The 14,478-nt window shown below is 54.5% G+C and overlaps 2 protein-coding genes across 2 annotated transcripts in view; both read right to left on the reverse strand.

The window, feature by feature from the left end:
- The window catches only part of DHRSX (dehydrogenase/reductase X-linked), a gene marked incomplete at its 5' end in the record, with an annotated part of 41,142 nt that extends 29,995 nt beyond the window's left edge, over window positions 1–11,147 (reverse strand). The window contains 2 exon segments of the mRNA XM_079766105.1: window positions 11,038–11,098; window positions 11,100–11,147. Of these exon segments, the coding sequence (XP_079622231.1) occupies window positions 11,038–11,098; window positions 11,100–11,147 (109 nt within the window).
- On the reverse strand, window positions 1,345–11,177 carry ZBED1 (zinc finger BED-type containing 1; the record flags this gene model as incomplete). The annotated part of the gene is made up of 2 exons (XM_079766060.1): window positions 11,038–11,177; window positions 1,345–3,615 (listed from the first exon to the last, which is right to left on the reverse strand). Exon 2 carries the CDS (start codon window positions 3,532–3,534, stop codon window positions 1,345–1,347), a length of 2,190 nt encoding a protein of 729 aa, XP_079622186.1. The 5' UTR covers window positions 3,535–3,615; window positions 11,038–11,177.
- Window positions 11,178–14,478: the final 3,301 nt, after the last annotated feature.

The following is a 14,478-nucleotide window of genomic DNA, read 5'->3' on the forward strand; positions in this document are numbered from 1 at the left end:
TAGGGTTAGAGTTAAGATTTAAGGTTAGTGTTTAGGTATAGGGTTAGGATTTATGATTAGGAGTTAGGTATAAGGTTAGGGTTAGGATTTGGATCTATATTAGGGTTTAGCTATAGGATTAGGATTTAAGGTTAGCGTTTAGGTATAGGGTTAGGGCCAGTGCCAGGTTTAGGGAGGGGACTAGTTTCGTCCACCTTCATCCACAGCTGCCACGGGCCTCTGATTTACGCCAGACCCTCCCTCCATCGGCTGTGATGGGTGCCCTTGTGGGATTCATGAGCCGGAAATGATACATCCCGTCCCGGTTCTGTTGGGCCGCTGAGCATTTACAAAGGCGGGTTCTGGGAGTGGCTGTGTAGGGCGCTCGTGGATCATTTATGTTCCTTTCGCTGCGGCTGGAGTGGACGCCGTAGAAAACGCTAATTGCGCCAAACTCCGGATCCCCTCCCCAAAACTCCTTTTCCTCATTTCTCTTTTCTTTTTTTTAAAAAAATATTTTATTGATTTTTTTACAGAGAGGAAGAGGGAGAGAGAGTTAGAAACATCGAGGAGAGAGAAACATCCATCAGCTGCCTCCTGCACGCCCCCCACTGGGGATGTGCCCGCAACCAAGGTCCATGCCCTTGACCGGGAATCGAACCCGGGACCCTTCAGTCTGCAGGCCGACGCTCTGTCCACTGAGCCACACCGGTCAGGACTCATTTATTTTCTTTAGATTACATTTTTATTGATTTCAGAGAGGAAGGGAGAGGGAGAGAGAGAGAAACATCCATGAGGAGAGAGAATCACGGACCGGCTGCCTCCTGCACGCCCCCGACTGGGGATGGAGCCCGCAACCTGGGCATGTGCCCTTGACCGGGAATCGAACCCGGGACCTCCTGGTTCACAGGTCGACGCTCAACCACTGAGCCACGCTGTCTGGGCTCAAGCATCCTTTCGAAAAATTCTTTTCCATTTTATTGAATGTATTGGGGGCGATACCGGTTAACAAAACTATTCATATTTCAGATGCACAATTACACAACACATCATCTGTATACTGTTTATTTTTTGTTTAAATTTCTTAATTGATGTCAGAGAGGAAGGGAGAGCGAGGGAGAGAGAGAAACATCCATGAGGAGAGAGATCCATGGATCAGCTGCCTCCTGCACGCCCCCTACTGGGGATCGAGCCTGCAACCCGGGCATGTGCCCTTGACCGGGAATCGAACCCTGACCTCCTGGTTCCTAGGTCAATACTCAACCACTGAGCCACACCGGCCGGCGTGGCGGTTTGGAATCCATATATCCATCAAAGCGTGACCCCCAAAACCCCGCCTCCCCGGCCCCCCCCCCCCTCCATTGGCTACACCAAGGCGCCATCCTGGACCCCAAAGAACCCGCTCTGCACCGCGTCCCCAAAGGTCACCACCGGCTCCTGGTGCAGCCCCCACTCCCCCTCGTCCTCGTCCTCCGGTTCGGGTTCGGCCCCGCCGCCTCCGCTGGTGCCGGTGCCACGCGCGTTCTCGTACAGAAACACCTGCTCATCCACGTGCGCGGGGGGCAGGCGGTTCCGCTTGGCGCGCACCACGGCGCCCGCGGATCCAAAGAGGCGCTCCGGGGGCGCGCACGTGGCCGGGACGCACCAGTATTTCTGCAGGACCTTGGGCAGCACCGGGAACAGGGCCTGGCGCTCGCACCACCACCTCAGGGGGTCCCCGTCGAGCCCCAAGACCTTCTGGGACTTGTAGTTGCTCAGTTCCTCCAGCACCTGCGCGTGCAACTCCTCCTGCTCCTCGGCGGGCCCCGCCGGGCAGAATATCTCCGCCAACATGTGGTGGATGACGCTGGAGGGCGCAGGAGGAGGCGGCGGCGGCGTGTGCGTCATGGCGCACGGAGGAGGCGTGGCGCACGGGGGCGCAGGTTTCTTCTCCGGCGGCTCCTCCTCCTCCTCGGGCAGCCCACCCAGGGGTTCCTCGGCGCCCTGGTGGTGGGGGCCCCCTGCCTTGATTTTTTCCAGGAGGCCCTTGGCTTCCTCCAGGACCCGGCTCTCCACCTGCTGCCTCTCCAAGGCGGACAGGAACGGCAGCTTCTTGTAACGCGGGTCCAAGAAGGTGGCCACGTTGAGGAACAGGTCCGTCCCGGGCGCGTCCCGGTAGGTGCGCGCCAGCTCCTGGGCGATGACCTCCTTGGCCGCGCCGACCTCCTGGGAGTCCAGGTCTTGCGCGCTGAGCGTGGTGTTGAGCAGCATGTGCAGGAGCGGCTTGACCATGCTGATGGTGGGGTGCTTGGGGGCGCACAGCATGTCCGCCACCTGTTTGAAGGGCTGCAGGAGGCCGAGGAGGCCCTCGATGCCGGCCCACTCGGACGCGTCCAGCAGGAGGTGGTGGTTGTTGCTGTCTTCCACCAGCACGCCCGCCACGGCGAACTGCTGCTCCCGCAGGCGCGCCAGCATGGCCAGCGTGGCGCCCCACCAGGCCACGCGGTCGCTCACCAGCATGCACCCGGGCAGCCCCTGCTGCTTCTGCTTCTCCCACAGCAGGGACCGGGCCACGGGGGACTGCTGGAAATACTCCACGAGCCGCCGGCAGCGCGCCAGGAGCGCGGCCAGCTTGGGGAGCCGGAGCGCGCGCTGGATGGCCGCGTCGAAGGCGCGCCCCAGGCAGCGCAGGTGCACGGGCAGGTCCAGGAGCGCGCACGCCTTGGCCACGTCCCGGCCGCCGTCCGTGGTGGCGCCCGAGACCTTGGCGCCGATGCCCCACTCGATGAAGGCTTCGTAGAGGACGCGCGCCATCGTCTCGGAGGCGTTTTCCTCGGGCACCTCGAACGTCTTGAGGCAGCGGGAGGCGGCGTAACCGGGGGACCGGCCGCTGGAGGGCGCCCCGCTGACGCTGACGCTGAGAAAGTGCGCGGCCAGCGTGACGTACGTCCTGTTCTGAGCGTGGCTTCTCCAGAGGTCCATGGAGACGGCGCACCAGGGCGCACCGGCGAGGTCTTTACGCACGGCCTCGCGCACGGCTCCGTAGCGCTCGGGGAGGGCTTTGCGGAAGAAGTTCCTCCCCGGGAGCTCGTACCACGGATCCGCCGCCCTCAGGAGCGCGCGGAACGCGGGCTCGTCCACGAGGGACACGGGGTGCAGCCCCTCGCACAGGAGCCCCAAGACGGCGGCCGTCAGGTCCTGCTGCCTCTTGTCCTGGGGGGGCGCCGGCGGCGAGGGCGCGTCCGGGGGAGGCGGCTTGAGCTTGGAGAAGGCGCTGGCGAAGGCCTCGCGCATCTGCTCCGTGTTGCTCTTGACCAGCGCGCAGAACTCCTGGGCGTGGTTCTTCTCCAGGTGGTAGGAGAGGTTGGAGGTGTTGCCCGAGTAGGCGATCTGGGCGCGGCAGATGCGGCAGTAGATGCGCTTCCACTGCAGGATGCAGCCCTCCGCGTCCGTGTCGAAGCCGAAGTATTTCCACACTTTGCTCTTGGCGCGCGGGTGCGCCACCAGCTTGAGGTCCGGGGGCGGCGGCGGGGGCGGGGAGGCGAGGTCCGGGGGGGCTTTGGCCGCCGCCTCCATCGTCCTGTGCGCCTTCCTGTGCGCCTTGGTCTGGCACCGGAGAGACCACCGCTCACGCGCAATGAGGAGGATGAGGATCACCTGGTGGAGAAGCGACAGGACAAGACGCACACAGTGAAAAGGTCTGGGAAACGGGGAGGGGGTGGGGGGGCCTCGCCCTGGCTGGTGGGGCTCAGTGGGTAGAGCACGGGGGCCTGGGGACGGGGAGGGGTCCCGGGTTCGAATCCAGGCAAGGGCGCGCGCACACACACACACAAAAAAGAAAGAAAGAAAGAAAGAAAAGACAGAGAGCCCTAACCAGCTGGCTCAGTGGGTAGAGCGCGGGGCCTGCGGACGTGAAGGGTCCCGGGTTCGAGTCCAGGCAAGGGCACCAAAATAAAAAATTAAAAAAAAAAAGAAAAAGAAAGAAACAGCCAAAACCGGTGTGGCTCAGTGGGTAGAGCGTCGGCCTGCGGACTGAAGGGTCCCGGGTTCGATTCCGGTCAAGGGCATGTACCTTGGTGGCGGGCACATCCCCAGTGGGGGGCGTGCAGGAGGCAGCTGATGGATGTCTCTCTCTCATCGATGTTTCTGACTCTCTCTCCCTCTCCCTTCCTCTCTGTAAAAAAATCAATAAAATATATATTTTTAAAAAAAAGAAGAAGAAAAAGAAAGAAAGAAAAGAAAGTAGGCCGTTTTGAGCAGAGCCAACACTTTTTATTCCCGTGTTTAATTTTTTATTTATTATTATTTTTTCAAATATATTTTACTGATTTCAGAGAGGAAGGGAGAGGGAGATAGAAACATCCGTGATGAGAGAGAATCATGGATCGGCCGCCACCTGCACGCCCCCTACTGGGGCTCGAACCCGCAACCCGGGCCTGTGCCCTTGACCGGGAATCGAACCCGGGACCCCTCAGTCCCCAGCTGATGCTCTATCCACTGGGCCAAACTGGCTAGGGCTCCGTGTTTAATTTTTTTAAAAACAATTCTTTTATTGTGGAAAGTATTGCCCTAACCGGTGTGGCTCAGTGGGTAGAGCGTCGGCCTGCGGACGGAAGGGTCCCGGGTTCGATTCCCGGTCAAGGGCATGTACCTTGGTTGCGGGCACATCCCCAGTAGGGGGCGTGCAGGAGGCAGCTGATGGATGTTTCTCTCTCATCGATGTTTCTAACTCTCTCTCCCTCTCCCTTCCTCTCTGTAAAAAAAATCAATAAAATATATATATTTTTTAAAAAGAATCATGGGTGTGATATGAAACATTTAAAAAAAAGAAAGAAAGAAAAGAAAGTAGGCCATTGGGAGCATAGCCCACATTTTTTTATTCCTGTGTTTAAATTTTTTTAAAAAAATAATTCTTTTATTGTGGGAAGTATTACCTCTGCCCCCTTTTCCTCCCCCTCCCCCCAAACCTCTGCCCCAGGCCCTCACCCCCATATTGTCTGTGTCCACAGATGATGCATCGATGCATCCAAGGCCTTTGGGTGAGCTATTCGCACCCACCCTCCCTCCCCCGCCTTCCCTCTGAGGTTCGACCGTCTGTCCGATGCGTCTCTGCCTCTGGGTCTATTCTGTTCATCCGGTATTTGGTTCATTCGCGTCCACGTAGGCGTGAGGACACGGGACACGTGTCTTTGTCTGACCGGCTTATGTCCACTCAGCATCACGCTCTCCAGGGCCCTCCACGCCGGCTCAAAGGGTAAGCGAGACCCACCTTTTTCAGGGATGCATAGTATACCACGGTGTCCGCTCAAGCACATCAAACTCCTGGCCCGCGGGCCACAGCGGCCACCACGAATATTTTTTGCCGCCCGGCCAATAAAACGGTGTGTAAGGAACATTTTTTTTCCCTAAATATACTTATTGATTTTTCACAGAGAGAAGAGAGAGGGATAGAGAGTTAGAAACATCGATGAGAGAGAAACATCCATCAGCTGCCTCCTGCACGCCCCCCACTGGGGATATGCCCGCAACCAAGGTACGTGCCCTTGACCGGAATCGAACCCGGGACCCTTCAGTCCGCAGGCCGACGCTCTATCCACTGAGCCACACCGGTTTCGGCTGTAAGGAACGTTTTAATAAACATTTCGTCACTTCATTTTGACACTATCCTGTTAGGCATAATCATTCATCACGAACTACAACGTTTGCCAATGACCGATGACTATATTAGCGGCCGACGGCCAGGTCCTTCATCTCGGCCTGACCTGCGTGGCGTGGACAACGAACAGGAACCAGGTCGCGTTCGGGGAACGAGGAAAACGGGTTTATTTGCGTGACGCTTACGCATTTGTGTCCTTACTCAGAGTCGGGTGAGTTCGTGTTCAAGGGGAAAAAAAACATTCATTTTTTTTTTAATTAAAATGTTCTAGTATTTCATGTTCACGAGCGACTCGTTTATTTCAGCCCTTTGTTACTTAAGCTTTTTTTTTTCTTTTTTAAAAAAATATATTTGATTGTTTTTGTTTTTTTTTACAGAGAAGAGGGGAGAGGGACAGAGAGTCAGAAACATTGATGAGAGAGAAACATCCATCAGCTGCCTCCTGCACGCCCCCCACCTGGGAATGTGCCCGCAACCAAGGTACGTGCCCTTGACCGGAATCGAACCCGGGACCCTTCAGTCTGCAGGCCGATGCTCTATCCACTGAGCCACACTGGTTTTGGCTGTTTCTTAGGCTTTTATAGATACATAGATAGATAGATGATAGATAGATAGATATATTTATTGATTTCAGAAAGGAAGGGAGATGGAGAGAGAGAGAAACATCCATGAGGAGAGAGAATCATGGATCGGCTGCCTCCTGCACGCCCCCTACTGGGGATGGAGCCCGCAACCTGGGCATGTGCCCTTGACCGGGAATCGAACCCGGGACCCTTCCGTCTGCAGGCCGACGCTCGATCCACTGAGCCACACCGGCCAGGGCAATTTTTTTTTTTAAAAAAAGGCACATTATGCTGAAACCGGTTTGGCTCAGTGGATAGAGCGTCGGCCTGCACACTGAAGGGTCCCGGGTTCGATTCCGGTCAAGGGCATGGACCTTGGTTGCGGGCACATCCCCAGTGGGGGGCGTGCAGGAGGCAGCTGACCGATGTTTCTCTCTCATCGATGTTTCTAACTCTCTATCCCTCTCTCTTCCTCTCTGTAAAAAATCAATAAAATATATTAAAAAAAAAAAAAAAAAAAGGCGCATTAGCCAAAGCTCACTGGGCCTTCTCGGCGTGAAGATTAGGATCCTGACCCTTAACTCAAACCCCAACCAGAACCCTCACCAGAATGCTAAGCACAGCCTTAGCTCAGGATTCAACCTCAGTTCCATATGGAACCCTAATTATAGCCCCAGACTTCATGCCAGTTTGTTTGCTATTTATTTATTTGGTTTAATCCTCACCCCAGGATATTTTTCTTTTTTTTTTTTAAATATATTTTATTGATTTTTTACAGAGAGGAAGAGAGAGGGATAGAGAGTTAGAAACATCGATGAGAGAGAAACATCCATCAGCTGCCTCCTGCACGCCCCCACCTGGGGATGTGCCCGCAACCAAGGTACATGCCCTTGACCGGGATCGAACCCGGGACCCTTCAGTCCGCAGGCCGACGCTCTATCCACGGAGCCGCACCGGCCAGGGCTTCATCCTGGCACTTGCCCTCGCCCTCAAGGTCTCACAGGCATAACCCAGAACATAACCATACCTGGAACCCTGACCCCAACCGTGACCGTGACCGAAACCCTAACAAACACCCTAACCCTAAGCCTACACGATCCCCGTATCTGAGACCTCACCCTTCGCCTTGTCTCGGCTACGAATTGCACGCCAAACCCAGCAATAATCCACGAACGCTAACCCCGGCCTGGATCCCAACCCTACAAAATAAAAAATAAATTAAAAAAATATAGCCCTGGCCGGTGTGGCTGAGTGGATAGGGCGTCGGCCTGCGGACTGAAGGGTTCCGGGTTCGATTCCCGGTCAAGGGCACATGCCGGGGTTGTGGGCTCCATCCCCAGTGTGGGGCGTGCAGGAGGCAGCCGATCCATGGTTCCCTCTCGTCATGGATGTTTCTCTCTCTCCCTCCCGCTCTGAAATCAATAAAAACATATATTTTTTAAAATTATGTCTGTCTAACCCCACAGACGAGCCACCGACATTCATCTTGATATAACGTGACCTTTTTCTGGCCCAAGAAGAAGGATTCCCTCGCCAGACCATGGTTTATCTTTCAACATTGTTTTCTTATAATTTTTTTTTTTTAATGTGACTACTTTTTAAAAATCTATTTGTATCGGTTTCAGAGAGGAAGGGAGAGGGAGAGAGAAACATCCATGATGAGACAGAATCACGGATCGGCTGCCTCCTGCACGCCCCCTACTGGGGATCGAGCCCGCAACCCGGGCATGTGCCCTTGACCGGGAATCGAACCCGGGACCCTTCAGTCCACAGGCCGACGACGCTCTATCCACTGAGCCACACCGGCCAGACTCACAGGATCGCGTCCAATATCCCATTGTCCTCGGAGGGGAGGTGGGGGTGGGGCGGGTGGAGGGGTTTGGGGGGAGATAAAATAAAATAAATAAAATCAAAATCAAAATCAAAGCGATAGATTCTTTTCTAAAAGAAAAAGAAAATATCTCATTTCCTTCTCCAGGTAATTCAGTCTTTTAAGTTAAGCCTTTGGCAAATTGAAGGATTTCTTTTTTTTAAAAAAAAAAAATATACCGTACTTTCCGGCATATAAGACGACTGGGCGTATAAGATTTTCCTGGGTTAAAAAGTCGTTTTATACCCCGGAAAATGAGGTACATTGGACTATATCGATGGGATTAGATATAATGGATTAGATATAATGGATTAGATATATCGGACTACCGTATTGTCCGGCGTATAAGACGACTTTTTAAACCCAGGAAAACCTTATACGCCCGGTCGTCTTATATGCCGGAAAGTACGGTATTTTATCGATTTTTTTACAGAGAGGAAGGGAGAGGGACGGAGAGCTAGAAACATCGATGAGAGAGAAACATCCATCAGCTGCCTCCTGCACGCCCCCTACTGGGGATGTGCCCGCCACCAAGGTACATGCCCTTGACCGGGAATCGAACCCGGGACCCTTCCGTCCAGCAGGCCGACGCTCTGCCCACTGAGCCACACCGGCCGGGGCCACTTGAAGGATTCCTTGCCCGGAGTGGAGGGAGGTTGGGAGGGCGGGACTCATTGTGAAATATCTAATTCTGTGCAGAGTTGAGGGACCCCCCCCCCCCCCCCCATTCTATGGGGAAAGAACTGGGATTGGAAATTGTTTGCACAATAATACAGGCTCTTGGCCTGGCTCCCTCCACTGCTGGAGGGAGGAGAGAGGAGAGATGGGGAGGGGGAGAGGGTGGGGGGACGGGGAGGGGGGTGGGCGACGGGGGGGGGGGGTGGGGGAAGCCGGAAATCACATAGGAAATACGGCTCAGGCCCCAGGCCCCGAGAGGAACCACAGGGGTTACAAGGTAACAGCCGAAACCCCCACTGAGTTACTTTTCCCCTAAAAGTAACCAGGCCCTGACCAGCCGGCGTGGCTCCGGGGTTGAGCGTCCACCTGGGAACCAGGAGGTCCCGGGTTCGATTCCCGGTCCAGGGCACAGGCCCGGGTTGTGGGCTCCATCCCCAGTAGGGGGCGTGCAGGAGGCAGCCGGTCCATGATTCTCTCTCCTCATGGATGTTTCTCTCTCTCTCTTTCCCTCTCCAATCCCCTCTCTGAAGTCAATAAAAATACATTAAAAAAAATAGGCCAGCCCTAACCGGTGTGGCTCAGTGGATAGAGCGTCGGCCTGCGGACTGAAGGGTCCCGGGTTCGATTCCTGGTCAAGGGCATGGACCTTGGTTGCGGGCACATCCCCAGTGGGGGGGTGTGCAGGAGGCAGCTGATGGATGTTTCTCTCTCATCGATGTTTCTGACTCTCTGTCCCTCTCCCTTCCTCTCTGTAAAAAAAATCAATAAAATGTATTTTAAAAAAATAGGCCATTAGCTTTCTCTACACACGCTTCCCAAGAACACGGCATCCATGAAAGAGAGAAATAAAAGAAGGAATAAACCGTGGAAGTACTGAGGGAGAAATCACTAAGAAATGGTTAAAATAATAATAATAATAATAATAATAATAATATGAAGTGATAGGAAAAATAGTCAATAAAGTTTTAAAATATAGACTAGAGAACTGAAAGGCATAAATATGTCACCATATACACAGAGTGGCCAGATGATGACGATCTCTGAACGCATAATAATCCGGTCACTCCGTGTGTGTGTATATATATATATATTAGAGGCCCGGTGCATGAATCCGTGCATGGGTGGGGTCCGGCCAGCCTGGCCAGGGGGAGGGGACGTGGGCGGTCGGCCGGCCTGCCTGCTGGTCGAACTCCCGGTCGAGGGGACCATTTGCATATTAGCCTTTTATTCTACAGGATGGACACGGAGTGGCCAGATGATTATGCGTTCAGAGGTCATCGTAATCTGGCCACTCCATGTATGTATATATATTGTATAGGGGACTCCCTAGGGCCCTAAGAAATGCAAAAAAAAAAAACAAAAAAAAAACCCTCACAGTTCATAAGTCATTCTCAAATTGCCCCCCTTAAAAATCACATTGGCCCTGGCTGGTGTGGCTCAGTGGATAGAGCATCAGCCTGTGGACTGAAGGGTCCTGGGTTCGATTCAGGTCAAGGGCCTGGGTTGTGGGCTCGATCGCCAGTAGGGGGCGTGCAGGAGGCAGCCAGTCCATGATTCTCTCTCCTCATGGATGTTTCTCTCTCTCTCTCCCTCACCTTCCCTCTCTGAAATCAATAAAAATATATTTTAGAAAAGAAAAAAATCAAGTCGCTAGAGTAAGATTATTCCCACCCCGCTCGCTGGGAGATGTCTGGTGTTTTTAAGACCCAGAATGAACCGCATCTGCAACCCCGTCCGGTGGCGGGTCCCCGGCCCCGCCCGCCCCGGGAATGCGCGCCCTGACCCCACCACGCCAGTTGCAAAACGGGTGACTGGGTGTCTCCGGAACCACAGAGGAACCCAGTGGCCCCTCAACCTAAAGGGTCTCCCTCCCACTCCTGCGCGAAACCCACCGCTGAGCCCAGCGCGCTCCAGGCCTGTCCCCAGCCATCCATCCGGGCTGGAGTCCAGGACTCTGGGGCGCGCCCCTCCCTCATTCTAGGACCAAAGACGGGGCGCGATTAAAAGGGAAACAGCCGCCGTTTGGGGTTCGGATCCGGAAGTCCAGGCCCCCCCACCCCCACCCCCACCCAGCGGGGGAGGAATCCCCGGGGGCTCCAACCTCGTGCGCCCAGGGCGCGCGCGCGCACGCGGTTTGGAGAGGGTCCCAGGGCGCACGACCCCCAGGCGCGCGCGCGCCCGGCCTGGCCCCTCCTCCCCGGGCGCGCCCCGGAGTCAAGGTCACGCGGGGCCAAGACCACGCCCCGGCCCGGGGTCGCCCACGCCGCCGCGGCTCCCGGGCCGCCCCCCCAAAACCCCCCGCGGCCGCTGACCTGGCTCCGTGAAGCCCCCGAGACAGCGACGCAGGAGCTGCGCCAAGATCACCGCCGCGCCACGCCGCGTAGACGCGCAGCGCCGCCCGCGCCGCAGACAAAGGCGACATGGCCGCCGGGGCCTCGGTCTCCTCGCCGCGCGCCGGGGCCTGGGCCGCCCGGGACCGACCCACCGGGGGGCGGAGGGCGGAGGGACCCCGCCCCGGCCCCGCCCCGCCCCGCGTCGGCTCCGCCCCCCACCCGCCGCGCCAGGACCGCGACCCAGACCAGCAGCCCCGCCCCTAAGCCACGGGGTGCGCCCCTCCCCGCCAAGGATCCCCGCCCGGATCCCCCAAGAACGAACCCCCCCAATCCGGAAAAGGGGACACCCCCCGCCCCCCCAACTAGGAACACAGGACAATCACCCCCTCTTCCCCCTCCATCCCGCCCCCTTCACCTCCCGCCCCCAGCAGGGATCCCCGCCCAAACCAGGGCACCTCCCCAGCCCCCGCCCCGGACCCCCACCCACCCGGGTGCCCCCCCACCTCGCCAAGGACTCCCTCCCGGGACTGCGGGACGCCCCCTCCTGCCTGGACCATGCGACCTCCCCCCACCCCCACCCCCCACCCCGCCAGGGTACATCCTACTAATGACAATGGCTTGCTTTCCATTTTCACTCATTCACTCATTCACTCATTCATTCACTAATTCATACATTAATTCGCTCGCTGACTCATTCATTCACTCACCCATTCATTCACCCACTCATTCATTCACTCACCCATTCATTCACCCACTCATTCATTCATTCACTCACCCACTCATTCATTCATTCATTCATTCACTCATTCATACCTAATTCACTCATTCATTACCTAATTCACTCATTCATTCATTCACTCACTCACTCACTCATTCACTCATTCATTCACTCACTCATTCACTCATTCATTCACTCATTCATTACCTAATGCACTAATTCATTCATTCACTCATTCATTCATTCACTCATTCACTCAATCACGCACTCATTCATTCACTCACTCATTCACTAATTCAGTCACTCATTCATAACCTAATTCACTCATTCATTCACTCACGCATTCATTCATTCACTCATTCACTCACTCACTCACTCATTCACTCACTCATTCACTCATTCATTCACTCATTCTTTTTTTTTAATATATTTTATTGATTTTTTACAAAGAGGAAGGGAGAGGGATAGAGAGTTAGAAACATCGATGAGAGAGAAACATCCATCAGCTGCCTCCTGCACGCCCCCTACTGGGGATGTGCCCGCAACCAAGGTCCATGCCCTTGACCGGAATTGAACCCGGGACCCTTCAGTCCGCAGGCCGACGCTCTGTCCACTGAGCCAAACCGGTTTCAGCTCATTCACTCATTCATTACCTAATTCACTCATTCATTCACTCATGCATTCATTCTTTCACTCATTCATTCAATCACTCACTCACTCATTCATTCACTCATTCATTACCTAATTCACTCATTCATTCACTAATTCATTCATTCATTCATTCACTCATTCATTCATCACTCATTCATTCCATCACTCATTTACTCATTCATTCACTCACTCATTCATTCACTCATTCATTCCATGACTCATTTACTCATTCATTCACTCACTCATTCATTACCTAATTCACTCATTCATTCACTAAATCATTTATTCACGCATTCATTCACTCACGCATTCATTCACTCATTCATTCACTCATTCATTAATTCACTCATTCATTCAATCACTCACTCACTCATTCATTCATTCACTCATTTATTCCATCACTCATTTACTCATTCATTCACTCACTCATTCGTTACCTAATTCACTCATTCATTCACTAATTCATTTCTTCACGCATTCATTCACTCACGCATTCATTCACTCACTCACTCATTCACTCATTCATTCATTCACTCACTCATTCATTCACTCATTCATTCATTCAACAAGGATGTCTGCGTGCCAGACCCACCAAGGACTCAGTCACGCCCCCAGGAGGACCCGCCGTGAGCCAAGCGCCGCCCATCGCTTCCCGAGGCGCCCCGACTTGCGTTGGCTGCAACAATGCTGCCATTTTTCAGCTGCAACAATGTTGCCGTTTTCCGGAAGGATTCCTTGGCATCCATTCCCCGAGCATTTGTCCAAAAGGCATCGTGGGGAAGCCAGCAATTTCCCTCTTGGATGAAAAATGCGCGAGAAACACTTGGCAAGAAAGCCAGGCTGGCTGAGCCAACGTCGCTTAGAAGTAATTAATGCTGCCCGGCCCCCGAGGCTCAGGGGCTCAGCTTCCATCCTGTGACCCAGGAGGGTCCCGGGTTCGATTCCCGGTCAGGGGCACAGGCCCGGGTTGTGGGCTCCATCCCCAGCAGGGGGCGTGCAGGAGGCAGCCGGTCCGTGATTCTCTCTCCTCATGGATGTTTCTCTCTCCCTCCCTCCCTCTCCCTTCCTTTCTGAAAAGAACTAAAAATACAAATTTTAAAAAATGAAGTAATTAATGCCACTGAATCGCACGCTTAAAAAATGCTTAGAATGGTGCCCCTGGCCGGTGTGGCTCAGTGGATAGAGCGTCGGCCTGCGGACTGAAGGGTTCCGGGTTCGATTCCCGGTCAAGGGCACAGGCCCGGGTTGTGGGCTCGATCCCCAGTAGGGGGCGTGCATGAGGCAGCTGATCCATGATTCTCTCTCCTCAAGGATATTTCTATCTCTCTCTCCCGCTTTGAAAGCAATACAAACATATTTTTTTTAAAAAAAATAAACACTGAATTCATAATCATTCCATGTGCATAATGTGTACATTTCCTGGCACATCCTGTATGTATATGTGATCGCAATGAGAATTTTGTGAAGTGCATAGCACACTGCTCTCTGCTCCCTAGTCACCTGCAAAATGGCAAAACCATACAACACAATGCACGCGCGCACACACACACACACACACACATGCATAGACACACACTCATGGGTTGTGTGATTCTGTTTATATACATACTAGAGGCCGGGTGCACGAAATTCGTGCATGAGGGAGGGAGTCCTTCAGGCCAGCCGGCACCCTCTAGCAATCCGGGACTCCTCGGGGGATGTCCGACTGCTGGTTTAGGCCTGATCCTGCAGAAATCCCTGTGGGATCGGGCCTGAACCGGCAGTCAGACATCCCTCTTGCAATCTGGGATGGCTGGCTCCTAACCTCTCTCCTGCCTGCCTGCCTGATTGCCCCTAACCACTCTGCCTGCCTGATCGCCCCTAACCACTCGCCTGCCTGCCTGATCGCCCCTAACCACTCTGCCTGCCTGCCTGATTGCCCCTAACCACACGCCTGCCTGCCTGCCTGATCGCCCCTAACCACTCGCCTGCCTGCCTGATCGCCCCTAACCACTCACCTGCCTGCCTGATCACCCCTAACCACTCTGCCTGCCTGCCTGATCGCCCCTAAC

Source organism: Cnephaeus nilssonii (assembly GCF_951640355.1).
Source record: "Cnephaeus nilssonii genome assembly, chromosome: Y".
NCBI classification, from domain to species: domain Eukaryota; kingdom Metazoa; phylum Chordata; class Mammalia; order Chiroptera; family Vespertilionidae; genus Cnephaeus; species Cnephaeus nilssonii.